This window comes from Lagopus leucura, unplaced genomic scaffold (assembly GCF_019238085.1).
Source record: "Lagopus leucura isolate 7727_CA_CO unplaced genomic scaffold, USGS_WTPT01 Super-Scaffold_100001, whole genome shotgun sequence".
NCBI classification, from domain to species: domain Eukaryota; kingdom Metazoa; phylum Chordata; class Aves; order Galliformes; family Phasianidae; genus Lagopus; species Lagopus leucura.
The window spans coordinates 95,727,585-95,743,482 of NW_024962262.1; the positions used below are offsets into that span (position 1 = coordinate 95,727,585).

Genomic DNA, 15,898 nt, shown 5'->3' on the forward strand with positions numbered 1-15,898 from the left:
ATCAGGTGATGTCCAAGTTGTGTTACTCTTCGTGAGGTCATCTGACCTGTGCTCTCAGCTTTTTGTATTTACTTCTGCATGTCAAAAACACAAACTGCAAATTGTCAGGTCGTGTGTAGTTTTGTGGTGTTTCAAAACAAGGGCAAAATGTTAACAAAGCATATGCAAAATTATTATTGTCATTAGTATGCTTTAAAAATGTGTATGCAATTCTGCTGAGGTTGACTCTTTGCATGCATAGCTATATGTGCAAACTATTTCCTGACAAGTAGCTTTTTTTGTGGTACCTTTGGGAGAGGGTTCAGCTTAATTTTCCTCCTTGGTTTCCTAAGTGCCTCAAATTATTTGCATTGTCCACACTTTGATGTTGTAAGTGTGAAAGGACACTGTTTTTAACAAGCTTTCATCATATAAATAACTCAGGTTAGTCCTGTTTAGGTTGACCTTATTTCTGGAACTTGGCTTAATATAGTTGGACTCTGGTCCATTTCTGAACAAGGTGTGTTAATCTCTTGGTTCAGTGTCTTCAGGTAGTACCTGATTCTTAAGTAACTGCCTTTATAAAACTTTCTGGATGATGCTGAAGAGGTTTTTCTGCTTATGTTGTTTTACAGACCTCTGGTGTATTTTGTGGCTTCGGATGAAGAGTACTAGTATGTTGTTGACTGGACTTAATGGTTTGCTTAGTGATCAAATATAGCGTGCCCAGAAATGCCTAAGATTATCCTGAGGCAAAGTGTTTGCCTGATGACTCATAATTAAACTTAGAAATATACACGTATTAAAAACTGCTGTTTTCCTCTGTTAAGCTCTATAGTGCAGCCTAATGTCAGCCTTTCTTGTTTTAAAATCTGATGGTAAGTTTTGTAACCTGGAGGGGTGGCAACCTGCCTGAAACACTGCTGTGTTATGAATATTTCAGTGGTGATATGAGAGATGCTATATTCACATAAATGCAGATGTCTGTTTTCTTCTTTTGAAGGAAATTGGTCTTCCCAGTTGTATTAAAAATGCTCCTTTTGTTTCCAGAGTCCATTGACTGATGTCTTAATCACCAAGCCACATGCTGAGCGCATAATAATTACAGATCTAAGTGAGCTACTCTTCATACAAAATAAGGAAAAGATAAGGTTAAAAAGCTTCAATATGCTCATTTTTCTTCTGCTGATTAGATAAGGATTTGGAGCAGGTTCTTCATAAACATTCTAAGAGCTTCATAGAAAAGTACAATTAATAAGAGTGTTTCTTATTGCTTATCACTTGACAAAAGACACTCGTCAGTGGCAGTAAGGGATTCTCAGACAAGTTGTAGCAGGTTTTATGCTCTACAGAAATTCCATTTCTAAGTAAAACTCAAGATTCTTGAGGTTTGGGTTCTTACAGCTCTTGAACTGGCTGATTCAGGCACTGGTATAAAAGTGTTTGTGATTCTGTAACAGCTTGATTCTCTCTCCCTGATTCCTTTTGTCTTGTAACCACAGAAATGGTCGATTTTGATATAGCTCAGTTCTGAGAAAGTTCACCTTCCTTTAAAACATGGCTACGTATGTCAGACTGGAAGACTTTCAATTTTCTTCTGTTCTCATGACAGATGAGTTCTTTCCCTCTTCTCATATTTGAAGTAGTGTTATCGAGTTAGTGTTATTGAATAGGTTCAGACTTCAGTCTGACAGTTGTGGCTATGTAACGTGTATCTCTGCAACTATAGGTGGAAACTTCACAAATTCGAGGTAGCTTTTAATTCTTTCCCATGTCTTTTTTTTTTTTTTTTTTTTTTTCTTTGGAGTAATTGGAAACAACCCTTTCTTGATGGGATGCAGTCATTGCATATCTGTTTCAGGTGATCAGTGAAAAGCGTGTTTCATAGTATGATGTGACAAGGCCAAGAAACCACAGCTCATCTACGTTAATAGATGACATGTACTCCAATAATACAGCACTTATAACTTCAGAAATAGCTATAATGAAACTGTGTAAACATACAGCTTAGAGGACGTGCCTTAGATAGCCCTGTTGGGGCTCCCCTTTTGGGAGAAGTATCTATTTTCTCTGTCTCCCTCACTGCCTTTTTCATTACAGTGCTCAGAATATTAGTGGACAGCAAGTGTGTGCTCTCTTGAGGTCAGACATAAAGACTTTCTGTTATTAGAGGTAATATGAGGTAATATTTAGGATAATTTACTCAGTTATTATTTACTCAGTATCTTTTTAAGGCTAAACTGAGTTGGAAACTTCGTCCTTGGTATATTTTATTCACTTAAACATCCGTACTTGTGGCCTGCGAGTTGCGTTCTGAACTGTAAAACTGAACTGTAAAAGCAACCATGAATGTATCTAAAGGGTACTGACCAACTGCTGTGCTGCAGGAGTGTGCCAAAACTGGGTGTCTTCTAGTAAACATACTCTAAGGTTATATGGTCAAAAGTGGTTCTTCTGCTGCCCTTCTTCCCCCATCCAGAAAATAAATAGCCACTGATCTCTTAACAGAAATGAGTTTATGATATATGCCAGGTTCTAGAATGAGAAGGGTGCTCCAAGGAAGAATAGCAGCTGTATGCTGTCAAGATTTTCAGAAAAGCTTAACTGAAATCAGACTGTTTAAAAAACAAACAACAGCAACAAAAGAACTTGTATTGCTTGAGAGTGACTTCTGCCTGTCTTAGCTATAATTTGACTGAAATGCTGACTTATGCAGCATTTCATCAGGAAGACCTCTAGAATAAGTGGTGAACATCTGTTAGGGAAAAAAATGAGACCTCATTATGTACAATGAAAGCTAGTACAGTGAAAAATTGGGCTTTTACAGCAGAATTGTTTTTGGAGAACATGTGGAGGTTTTTTCATTTGAAAGGGAGCGTGGACATTGATTTATAAGAATGAGAAGTTAAGGGCCACCTGGCTGGATGTGTTCTGCTGCGAGTTTACCACACAATTTTCATCAATGATTTTGATCTTATTTTAAAATGCATGATGAAGTAGCTCGGGTCTGATAATCAAGAAGTGACAGAATGGTGCTGATGGTTGTACATACAGAAGGAAGCTTTGACTTTTATTCCTACAGGTCTAGTTATAGCAACTAGCAAAAATCCCTTTTATAGTAACATTTTTCTTCAGTGGCACTCTAATTAGAAATTGGTGTTGTAGGTGGTGTCCTGTCCAGCTGGTGGCCTGTGTGAGGACCTGATCTGCTCTGGCACCTCTTGTGCTGTGATTTTGCTCTCTCTTCACTGAGTCTATGCTAGAAGAGACTTAGCCCTGCAAGGGCTGTCTTGTGTTTTTGAGTGGAATAGGTTGACATCAAGCAGCTGTAAAATGCCTTATAACCGGCGTCTGGCCTCGTACAGCGTGGATCATCCTATCCTGAATTCTGGGAGCACAGTCTTGTATAAGGGAAGATTGTGGCTGAGACACTGCCACATTTAGATACCACCTATTCCTTATTGCTCCTTTGATGTTAATTTGGTCTTTCAGATAAAGTTACAGATCTAGTACGAAGACAGTTAATGGCTGAAAATAAATCTGTTTGTTTAACCTTTTGCCGTTCTTTGTTGCAGCTCTCAAGTTCCACTTACAAATACAGGAGTGAGGAATTCAAGAGGCAGTTTTCTCATCTGCCAGATTCAGAGAGACTCATTGTAGGTAAGACAATGACACCAAAAGCTCTTATGTTAGGCTGATAATTTCTGACTGCAGCTGTACCAAGGCTTTTTTTGAATGGCATATTCAATCTGTAGCTCAGCATTTTCTGTTCTCCTATCTCTAAACTACTATCAAATACCTGTAGGGAAAGCCTGGCCCAAAGTCCTTTCATGTACTGCCTACTTTTGGAAAAGCTGGACTGTTGTTTGGGTTGGGAAGTGAAGAAAAATATACAGAATTATCTGGTTCATCCGTACATTGGGTGAAAGCTTCTTGGTTTCTTTTACTACTGCTACTTTTTACTGAGTGACAAAATACCCACTGGAAGTGGTGAAGGTGTGACTGGTGCATGTTAGCTGACAAGCTGGGAAGAAGGGGTTACTCTGTAGGATCACGGTGAGCACTTAGCCTGTGAGTATAATATGCTTGTATTGAATTGTGCAATGCAAGTGTGAGAACAGAGGTAGAAGTAAATCCTAAGAGCACTGGATTGTTTTATGTTCTTTTCAGAGTGAATGACCGACTTGGTAACTCTTGAAGCATTGTGATTACTCATTTTCCTATCCTTTGAGTGCGTGAAGAGTCCTCTGTATCTCTTTGAAGAGGAAATTAATTATGGTTGAATTAGTTGTTACAGACGTTGTGAGAGAAGGTAGGAATTCTGTAGTTGTACTGGCTTTGTTTTGAGGATACAAAGGCAAGGAGTGTTGCTTCATTGACCCAGTTAAGCAAGTAGATCATCCATTGCCTATAGCATTTCCTTTGCTTTCTGGAAATAAGCCTGAGCCATTGTGCTTGACACCTTGACTGGTGCAGATTCCGGGACTGAGAGTGACATAGTGGGCACCTGCAATTTAGGACTCTGAAAGACAAGTACCAGCTATATGTTTAGAAGACAGAAAAACTGGTAATTGAAAGGAAAATAATTGATTACCCTTGGAAAACCAAAGACTTTTTTTACTGCCCAAAGTAGCTTATCCATAAGCTGAGCCAGCAATGTGCCCTGGTTTCTAAGAAAGCTACACTAAGCAGAGTATTGCCAGCAAGTTGTGGAATAAGACCTTTCTCCCTACTCAACGTGTTGCACCTGGAGTACTGTGCCCAGCACAAGGCTTCACAGTACAAGAGAAACGTGGACTTACTAGAAAGAGTACAAGGGCAACCAAGATGATTAGGGGATTTAGAGCACCTCTCCTTGGAGGAGAGGTTGGGACTGTTCAGCTGGGACAGTTCAGGGAGAATCCCTTTGATGTCAATAAATATCTGTAGAAAAAGACAGTGTAGCCAGGTTATTTTCAGTTGTGCTTGATGCCTGGACAAGAAGCAGTGGGCAGAAGCTGGGGCAGAGGAGGTTCTTTCTAAACGTTGGGAATCATTTCTTTACTATGTGAGTGACTAACTACTGGCACAAGTTGCCTGGAGAGGTTATGGAGCTTCCCTCCTTGGAGATCTTCAAAAGCTACCTGATATGGCTGTCTCTGCTTGAACAGGAGGTTGGATCTAGTGGCCTCCAGACTTCCAATCTTAACTGTTCTGTGGTTCTGATGACATGGCTGTAGGAGTAGAAGTACAACTCAACTCAAAGTAGGAGTAGTGAGGAGCGTGGTGCAATGTGAGGTGTAGGGAAAGAGAGGCATCTGGCAAAGAGTTTTGGCCTATAGTGTCTAACTTATCACTACTTTGCTTCTTCAGAACTCTACCTGCCTGTTTTGCTCCATGAAAAAAAAATCAAAAGGTGACAAGCATAAAATTCTACCTCCTTTCCCTGCAGTGATGCACTTTATTCCATTTTTATTTCTTGCCTTGCAGGTGAGTCTATTTGTGCTGCCTGAGCATTGAGTAACAGCTGCACTAAGAGCTGAGCATTGTTTTTATACAGAAGCAGCATTGTAGCTGTTTCTAAAGTTCACATCTCATCTTTTGCAACCTTCAAGGCAGAGAGTATTGAGAGGCAGTATATGCTTGTTGCATGCCAAGTTCCTTCCAGGTTAATGAAAGAGAAATTAGGGCTTTCACTTGCATGGAAATGGTTAAATCCTTGTATTCTCTGTCAGCTCAGGAGGCAGTTACACTCTGAAATATCTTCCTCGTTTAAAAATGTTGAAGTTCAGTACAGAAGTAAGACAAAAGAAAGCATTACTTCCAAGGTTTGATTTGATGATCCTCCTTGCACAGGAGTGATTTAGAAAGCAGTGGAGCAAATTCTGAAGCACAGTTTCAATCAACAGAGTTAATTAACAGTTAAATTATTTGGTAATGATTAATGTCAACAATATTGCATTTTTCTCTCAGATGCAAAGTTACTATTTTATAATTTTTTTTTTTTTTTTTGTTACTCTATAACATGTTGCCACTTAACTCTTGCATTTTCCATGTTACGAGCTGTTCTTTTGCTTGATTCCGAGAAAGATATCACAGGCTTTACACTCCTCAAAGAAGCTGTAGTTCATCAAAAGAACTGTAATGATTCCTGCTTGTAACTTAACTGTTTTAAAAAGCCAAATGCATGCAACAAAAAAAATATTCTGCTGTAATGAGCAAGAACTGCTCATTAACACCATCTATTTTATTATGTTGGCCCACAGTGTCAGAGGTGAGTGGTGGTATGGCTGAACCTTCCTACCAGTATTTCCTTACATATTGTTGCCATGAGGCAGATGGCAGCAGAGGGGCAGTCTGACAAAATGGCATCTGACATGGAAGTGTAGATGAAGCAAAGGTGAATTTCTCCATGTGAGGGGAAAAAAAAGTCACCTATTGACCTATTCATTGGCTTGCTGAATATTTATGGGAACTAGACAGTGAATTTAAGGCACAGTGAGGCAGTGGGTGGTGCATTTCAGCAGTAGTGACTGCAACATGAAATATGGTCCGTGTTCTGGATCAGCTCATCAGTGTGAATCAACGGGTTGTGCCCAGGAAACTCTGTAGAGCTGAATCTCAGCTTCAATGTATTAGAAACCATGGTGGCAATGTTGGAATATCACAAAGTTTGCACCAGGTGAATCCCGTGAGTGTTTACCCAGAGCAGAAAGAACACTGTAAGCAATTTGTCAGGACCTCTTGAACCAATATGAGGCTGAAAGTGAGTTTCTGGGTTGCATCATTACTGGTGTATGAGATACTGGTAAGCCACTATAAGCCAGAGTCGGAACTACCATCTGTGGAATGGTGACATATGAATTCCCCACTGAAGGGAAAAGTTTAAGATGCAGCTCCTGGTGAGTAAAGTGATGAGTACAGTGTGCGTACCCTCTTCTAGGGTAAGAGGGGGATAATCCTTCTGGGTATCCTGCAGCCTGGACAAACTGTTGGTGCTGACTAAGCTGAAAGCTCTGCCTTAAAGAGTCCAGCCAGAAAAGATAACCTTTCTGTTGCAACATTGTAACATCAGGCCTCATACCAGTTTGAAGACTGTGGAGCATGTTGCCAATCTTGGCTGGGCCATTCTGTCACGTCCACTGTATAGTCTGTCTAGTCAAATAGATTTGGCACCTTTCAATTTTCATCTGTCCACACTGACGTGGGCAACGTTTTCCTAGTAAAGATGCTGTCACAGAACGTGTGAAACAGCAGGCCATCTCCTTGATGCAGATTTTTGAGTGCAGCATGCAGGCTCTTGTTCATAGCTACTGAAAATGCATAGCTAAACTGTGGTGACTGTGCTGAGCAGTAGTGTTTTGTAGCTGAGAATTTGCTGTATCAAAGTGTAGTTGTGCTTTATAGCTGTTGTAATGTTCATGGAAATAAATAGGAAGAATTAATTTTGGAGCAAACTTTCAAAGATCATATGAAATCATTCTATGATAATAAAAGGTTTAGACTTTCAAAATGGGAGTTTAAAGGAGTGCCACTAACTTTAATTTGTCTGAAAATTATTGTTTCCAGGTAGCATCTTAAGTTACTGGATCTGATAACACAAAAGGAGAAATGCTAACCTCTTCCTTTGTTTTGACATTGTCTTTTGTAGGTAGGTCATGGTGTTGCTTGTCACTCGCCCAAGCCTCCCAGGGGAGTAATTTTGTGCTAGCTCTGCAAGAAAGGAGGAGTATTATTTTGGATATTGTTTCTAGTATGGGTATCTGGCTAGTATGTGGATGAGGAAAAAGTAGTAAGGTGCTCCCATAAGGTGCTAGATAGTACTTACAGGTTTAAATAAGAGCCAGTCTTCCAAACATAAAAGTTAGATGGAAACGTTTTGATATTAGTTTCTGGAAGTCCTTAACCTCAGACTCTTGCTGCCTTCTCTGTCTCTCCAGGACTTCGGTTTTGGACTTTTCTTGAATTTTAAACGTGCACTTGAAATGTATTCATTTGGAATTTAAGTTTGTGAAATTGTTTGGGCTTGTACATATGCTTCGTGCATCTTGTGAGAAACTTTATTTGTACTCACTTGAGGGAAAATCCAGGAGATTTACCATTAAGTTAGTGTGATGAGAGACTTCTGAACTTCTTGCAGCTTGGACAAGAACCGTGTTCATCTTTTTGATGCATACAAAATAAAAATGATAGGTTGGAAAATAACAAAGTGTTTTTCAGAATAAAAAAGGAGAAACACTTTGATACTTCTACAGTTGAAATCATTCTGTGTGAACAGATGCCTATTATGTAAGAAAAAACAGAATGTAACCTCTAGGTTGTAGCTTTCAGAAGCGGTCTGTCTGTCTGAACTTTCTTTCTGTATGACTAAAGAGAACTTTGACATTTATTTCCATATCCTCACTTTAGTGCTGAGTGCTTCTGGAAGAGTTTGAGTCTTCAGGCTCTTGATGAAAATTCTCTCAAAGACTTAAAAGTGCAAGCAAATCCTCATATCTCAGTTTTGATCAGCAGGTATCTGATGATGGGTAATTGCATTCCAGATGAAAAATATTCCTTAGTAGGGATGTTTTGGCCTGAGGCAGTATCATAATAAAAACAACAGTCAAGTGATGAAAATATCCCCTGCCTAAAGAACTGGATTGCTTCAAGCTGTCTTTTAATGTCTTACTCTGCAGATAGCTTTAGCTAGTGATAGGATCTGTTCAGTGGAAAAATCATTGCTGTACTACAATATATGAATAATTGTTACGTAGGAGTTGGTAGTGGAATCTGTTATACTATAAATTGTCTGTGTATTGTTTTATTTAGGCTCTCTAATGCTTGACTAATGTTTGTGACTATTTTTCCTATGTATTCCTACTTCTTCTCTGAAAACACAGGATAAGGCACAGGGGGTCAGTGTATGAAATATTGTCTTTATACAGGTATTTCTATTGACTCTGACTTTGAGGTGTTTCCAAACAGTAGTTTGGGTGCAACCCAACGCAAGTCTGCCATCAGAGTTGAAAAGAGTTGAAGAAATGCATTTTGATTTGTATTGTAATACCATTATCTCCTTTTAAGTTAACATGCTTGGGTCTACTGAACTGCAGTAAGTGAGTAAACTTGCTCTTTCTCTCTATATGCAGATTATGCTTGCGCGCTCCAGAAGGATATCCTGCTGCAAGGACGCTTGTATCTCTCTGAAAACTGGCTCTGTTTCCACAGCAACATCTTCCGATGGGAGACTACAGTAAGATTTCTTAGCGTACTTGAAACCCATTTCTTTGTCCTTGTAGTATCAGGATGTAAGATCTGTTTGAGGGACTTTTATCCTGTCCATCTCGTGCTGAGCCTATATTCCTGAGTGGAAATGCAAATCTGTTGCACCATAAAATGAGGGTAGTCTTAGAGATGTCTGAGCAGAAATAAGCCTACTCAGTCATTCAGTATAGGAAGACATTTGGCAATTGTTTTCTTCTTAAAGCTGATCTTTTACAATTCTTTAATGATTTGCCTTGTCATATATATTTGTATATATAAAGTATCAGCATCTAAGAATAACTATAGGCAATCTGAAAAATAACTTTGATACAAGTTCTCACATTGTGGTGTGTAGCTTTTGATCAGTATAAGCAGAAGTAGATATTCATGATATATTGGCTCTTTTTCTTGAAATTAGCTTAATGAGTTAAGTTTTCATGAAAGCAGTTGTTGCAACCTGCTGAATAAATAGCATAAAGAAGTGAAGAGAAATGGAAGGTAGCCTAGGTAAAGGTGATGGTGATGTATCAAAACATGCAGCTGAGAAGGCTGACAACTTAATCTCTTGAATTCTATCTGCTTTGACATATATATAGTGCAGGCAACAGGTAGTTTGTGTACTTAAGAAGGTATGGAAATACTCAATTAGAAATCAAGCTTAATTTCATCAAATCAATTTGATGATCAAAATTTTCTTGTAGACCTGATTAAAAAAAAAAAAAAAAAATCCTTTTGAAATCACAGCCTGTATGGTTTTATATAGTTGATATTTTGCCCTTCATTGTGGAGTGCTGCTGCAAGGGTGGAAGGAAAGAAGAGAGAGAACAACTTGCTTCTCTAATCCTAATATGAAAGAAGAAATTGTTCTTAAATCAACTTAATTTGCTACAAATTTGGGATGCTTGCTGTGAAGGTTAGCAAAGGGAGACAACTGCCTTCAAAATCTTATTTGTATTTCATTCTGGTGTTTGGGATTAAAATTTGAATTCTTCTTGTGTGTTCTATGATTCTGTAAATTGGAAAAAAAGCTTAAATTTAAAAAATGTATTTATTCTCTTCTGCTTAGATTTCTATTGCTTTGAAGGATATCACTTTCATGACAAAGGAAAAGACTGCTCGGCTCATTCCAAATGCCATACAGATAGCAACAAAAGGAGAAAAGGTGAAAACCTGAATCTAAGTACATTTGCCTTTTAAATGATAATTTCCAGAACTGAGCACTTCTGGTTTTGAATATGTAGCTTTCCCTGACAAGTTTTTAAACATTACTAGAATTAGAAGGCAGACTTGAAAGCTGGTGTGCAGAGAGACCAAACTATCAACTCTAGCTTGATTACAAACCCCACTGATAACACTGATGCAGTAACCTGAAAGGGGAATTCTTGTCCTACTGGTTATCAAATTCTACTTAAAAACTAAAAATACAGGAAATGAATTCAGAATGTCTTTGGATTTGTTATTTTTGTGCTCTCATCAGATTTAAATGTTCCATAAGAAATTGCTGAAAGTGAAAGGACTGTGATACATGGGCTTTGAGTCATGGAGAAATCTACATGTAAACTATCCAATTTTATTTGGTAGAAATAGTTGTTTTCTGGGACTTGAATTTGGATGAAACTGAAAACTGTGATGCAGAGTGCTCATGTCCAACGTGTATTTCATGATACCTCTTCTGGCAGTGTCTCAAAAATGAGACTTCTTGACTAGATACAGAAGATAATTTTTCTAGGATGATTCTGGAGCTGTTCTCTCTGAAGGGGCTATGACTCCTGTTGTTCCACATTTGGCTGCTCCCTCTCAATTTCTTCTAAAAACATTAACTTCTTTCATCAAAGAAGATATTTTTCCTCTACTGAACCAACTTGTAAATAGTTAAAACTACAAATGACACATTAATTTGATTTCTGATTTTAATTATTGTAATTTCATGTCCCAGGTGAAAAGATTTAATAAAAGGAGTATATAGAGGTAGGATGGAAAGGGCTGTGACCTTTAAGAAATAGGCATATACATCTGATTTGTTTCACTTCCCATTTGGAAGTGGATGAAAGCCTTCGTGTATTTAGTTGAGGGGTACAAATGGTTGCAATTGAATGCCCAGACAAGCAAGAGTTTTTATATGCTCTGACTACTGGAGATCTAATTCTTGCTTACTAGAAGCGATTAAGAAGTGTTCAGTGTGAGGAATATGCAGTTACTGAGCAACATGCAATTACTGAAAACGTTAGAATGTTTAAGGTGAAAGGAAGCATTGTGGTTTTCTTAAAATACCTACAAGTGAGATTTTCATACTTTTTTCCTACAGTTTTTCTTCACATCGTTCAGTGCAAGAGACAGAAGCTACCTCAGTATCTTTCGTTTATGGCAGAATGTGTTGTTGGATAAGGTAAGCTTCTAAGTGCTGGTGCCTGTGGTTAAATAACAAAAGAATCTTTGGTAATATATGGAGATGCATCTTGAGGGAATGAGAGACTTTCCTGAAGAAAAAATTAACTCTGTCTTGATGTGGAATTCTAACCTCATGGTCTCCTTTGCCTCCTTGTACTTCAGATGACAAATAAGGTTCTTATCCTTTTTGTTTTTATACTGCTGTGTTTAGCTTTGCTGGTTATTTTTGAAGAAAAAATAAAAGAAAACTTTCTTTTCCTTTTAAGAAAAAAAAAAAAAAAGGCCAAAAGTCACCTTCTCAGATAAGTTAGAACCTTTGCCAGCCATTCATTAAAATTCCCCTGACCTTGAATAAATGTGACAAAAGTAGGCTGAATGATACAGGAGTGTATTTTGGCAACTCCTGTTTCTTAGGTTGATTTATGTTTCAATTTGTGGGCACATAAGCTAATCTTTGTAAAAATGTACTGATAATTTTGTTGCAGAACATCAGTGTAAGTAATGCAATTTTTGGAAACAGTCTCCTTCCTGTTTATGGCTCTCATTGTTTAAATATTCCAATGTATTTGCAGTTGAATACTGAAATATCTCTTTCAGTCTGTAGCGTAGTGGTACCCAAAGGCTTAAATCTGTTGCAGTACTGATACAGTTGCCACATACATTTTGGTTAAATGAGTGTTAAGGCAGCCCAGAGGCACTTCTGTAACCAAAAGCTGGTAATCAAAGAAAATGCCAATTAAGGCAAAATTAATCTGTTCATGAAAATCTTTACTGCTTATTCAAACTAGATCAAGTTACAGAGAGGCACTGAGTAGATGAGCACATGCCCTCACCAGAGGGACAGTATACATTTGAAAGGTACGTCTTACCTCTGAGGCTCTGGTGTGGTATGCGGTGCTGTGAGCCTGGTGTTTCTGGGAGGTAGTTGTCAAAGTGATCCTGTCAGGATCTGTGATGCTTGTGACAATGTAATGATCTCCCTGGAACTGTTTCCAAAAGGAGCTGGTTTTAATGTTTCTTCTGCTAGCAGCAGAATGTTTTAAACCCTATGGATAATTTAATTATTCTCTGGAATGTATCTACCAGTCTAGGCAATGACGTGGTACTGTTAAATTATGAAATAAAGTTATTCGTGTCTCATCAGAAGGAAACTCTGTAAGCAACTGTTACAGTGTTGGTTTGCACCACGTTATGGTAGATAATCCCAGAGTTGCAGATTTTGATCCTGGGGTTTGGAATTGCATGTGCTTCAAATTGTGTTAGCACAACTGTCGATTTCAGTTGCTAGCTGTGGCCTTTTCAGAACTTCCTAGCTGTTGAGTTTGTGTTACACAGTCTCACTTCTTCTAAAGAGCGACTTACCTGCTTTACCCAGTATACTCTAAGCTTTAACCCCCTGCAGAACTTCTCAGGAGGGTCAGCATGCTCTTTACCAGATCTCCATCTTGTGGCCATTTTGCCTTGTACTTAAGTGTCATGTTCATAGACAGTTCAACAATTAGTCTTCTGTGAAGTCTGCCTTTTGGATTAGAAATAGCATTATGTAGGAGAAAGACATGGAATACGTGTAACCATTTACTCTAAGCTTAATTAGGCCAAGATGCTGTCTTCTAACTTCTTCATGGTCTCGTAAGGATTCCTGATCACTTTAGCTGAGCTGCAATTCTGTAGCTTGTAGCTTCTCTGTACTTGATGCGGTTCACCTTTGTTTCCTTTTAAATCAGTGGGTAGCCTCCTCTTAAGATGGCACTTTTCTTTTTAAAATGTCCGTGTAAAGACTTCTGTTTGAGGGGGGGAGGGGGGGAAAATCCACATTTAATTCCTGTTGCAAAATGTAGTCAAAGTGAACCTTCTAGGTTTTTACCATGCCACTGTTTTTGAAATGCTTCTGTTTAGAAGGGAAGCATCATGGAAAATAAGGAATCGTGAATGTAGGTCTGGAAGAGACATGACACCAACCTTGATAAAACAGATAGCAGCTTTCCCATCCACTGAAGCTTTAAATAATGCATCAGTTTATTAAATCAGCAATGATTCCTGCTTTTCAACAGGCTTTCCAAATTGGCAGAAACAATTTTAGTCATGGTTTTTAATGATAGAAAGAGCAATGGCATTTATACTATCGCTTTTTTCTCCTGAAGTTCATGGATGTCAACTATCCCTCCAGTTTGAGGGAGAAAGAACAAATTAAAATATAATTGAGCAGATTATTCAAATTCCAAACAAACACAATGTTCCTTATTTCTAATAGAACAGGCTCTTAACTCGGTCTCAATTCCCATGAGTCCTTGTCCTTAGAGTTGGATTATTTTCCTTTTATTCCTTTGCTTCGCTTGATAGAGATTTGTGCCAGTCTCCAGGTGCTGAAGCAGATAAGTCTAAGGGTGTGAGAAGGGACCAGAACTTCAATTGAACTGGGGTTCTTGTGGCAAACATCCTCTGGGGCAGTAAATCAACCAGATTCTAAGGCAAGGTTTTGAAAAAGACTTGTTGCACCTTTGCATTCAGCAGAGGTTGTTTTAAAGATCAAAGAGGGCTGAGTTCGATTTTGACCTTCATGTTCAGGCAGTTTTAACTGAACTGAGTATTCGCTGTTACCCTTTGCCACTGTAATCAAGAAATTGGGCAACATTCCATGTTAGAGTTGCTTGGTTTGAGAGTGTGTTTGTGTGTGGGGTGTCCCTGGATTAAACATTTGTGCAGTATCTTGTCTTTACTTTTGCACCTGTCTGCTGGGGTAAAAGTCAGTAGCTTTGCTTACGGTATTTTGTAGAACAGCCTGTTTGATGCCACCACTTTGACTGGTGTGACATGAAGTACTGATACTATGTTCCAGGCTGAAAGGACAAAAATGTGCACCACTGCTGCTTTTAGCCTTTTTTTTTGTTTTCTTTTAAATATAAAGAACTGAGAAATAATCTAGCACAGAGCATCACCTTGAGTGGGCAGAGTAGTCTGGATTTAGTTTCAGCTTTACAAGTTTCAGAGCCACTCCAGACTGCTTCTGCTCAGAGACAGAAATCTGAGCCAGAAAAGTCATGCCCTCTTTGCCTTTAGAACTAATCTTTTCTGATTATAGTACAGCAAGTCTGATTTGAAGCTGGGCTGACTATTAATGACTTACTGTATCTAACTGAGCTAGAAATAATTGAGTAGATTGCAAGAATCCTGGCTCTAGAAACAGAAGTTAGTAACATTGACTTTTCAAAACCACAGGAAACAACTTTACAAGCTGTGCATTTTAGTAATCTATAGTTTTTCTTTCTGTGAACCAGTGAGTTCCTTGTACAAGAACGGGCTGATAAGCCTGCAGACTGATGCAGACCGTGCTGATGAGCGTATTGGTGCTTAGCCATGGCAGGTCTCTTAGGACTGGAAAAAAAGCTGGGGAAGTACTGGGTAACAGAATGAAAGCAGCCGTGTGCCTGCCATTTAATGTCTGGTGGACAGGTGGGCTCTCAGCGTGTACCTCAGTCGTATTTTAAAAACAGGTAGGCACTGTCTGTTTTCAGCCAATTAAAGAGAAAGCTGAAGCACACACAGTGTCCCTGGAAGGAAGGTGAGGCAGCTGTGCGTTTGGTGCTTGCCGAGCACCGTGGTGCCCCGCAGGAAATCTCACGGGGCAATGGAGGCTGGTGCTAGCTGTTAGGACCCGTGCGGTACCGGCCCGGGGCAGCCCCTGCGGCTGTGGGGCCGGGCCAAGCCGCCGAGCAGGAAGTGGGAAAGGGCCGGGGTGGCCCGGGAGCGGCGGGGAGGAGCCGGGCGGCGGCTGCGGGCCCGGAGGGTGAGAGGAGAAAGTGCCGGGCTGTGTGTGTCTGTGTGTGCGTTGGGCGGGGGGAGCGTATGGAGCGGGGCCGCGACCCGGCGTGAGGAACCGACCGTGTGTAGGTGAGCGTTTACCTTGGTGCCTGTGCAGCGGCCTTTTTTGGGTGGCTAAAAGTGTAGGTGGTGTAACACTGCAGGCAGAGCAAAGAGGTGGAGAGGATCGCTTAAAAGCCCTTTAAATAATGCACGAGTATTTAATGTGATCATTTCATGCAAATAGTAAGCAGACCTGTGTTACTGCCTCATTAGCATGGTTCTGTTCCCTTGATCAATATGGATCATGACTGCGGCACATTTTCCAGTGTAACGCCTGGCTTCTTTGACTAAATACACAAACAATATTATTGCATTTCTTTTTTTTTTTTTTTTTTTTTTTTTCTTTTTTTTCTTGTTTGGCCCTTTCCTGCCAGAAAAAGTGGACTTTGAAACTAGCTGCTTACTTTGCTGATATGAGTTGGCTGTAAAACTCATTTCCCTAACT

The 15,898-nt window shown here is 39.4% G+C and overlaps 1 protein-coding gene across 2 annotated transcripts in view; it reads left to right on the top strand.

Annotated features, from left to right (window-relative positions):
- The window catches only part of GRAMD1C (GRAM domain containing 1C), a 50,503-nt gene that overhangs the window by 13,526 nt on the left and 21,079 nt on the right, over positions 1-15,898 (top strand). For both annotated transcript variants that reach the window (XM_042866406.1, XM_042866407.1), the window contains exons 3-6: positions 3,555-3,639; positions 9,090-9,193; positions 10,271-10,366; positions 11,510-11,590. In XM_042866406.1, coding sequence (XP_042722340.1) covers positions 3,555-3,639; positions 9,090-9,193; positions 10,271-10,366; positions 11,510-11,590 — 366 coding nt within the window. The remainder of the gene's footprint in view (positions 1-3,554; positions 3,640-9,089; positions 9,194-10,270; positions 10,367-11,509; positions 11,591-15,898) is intronic.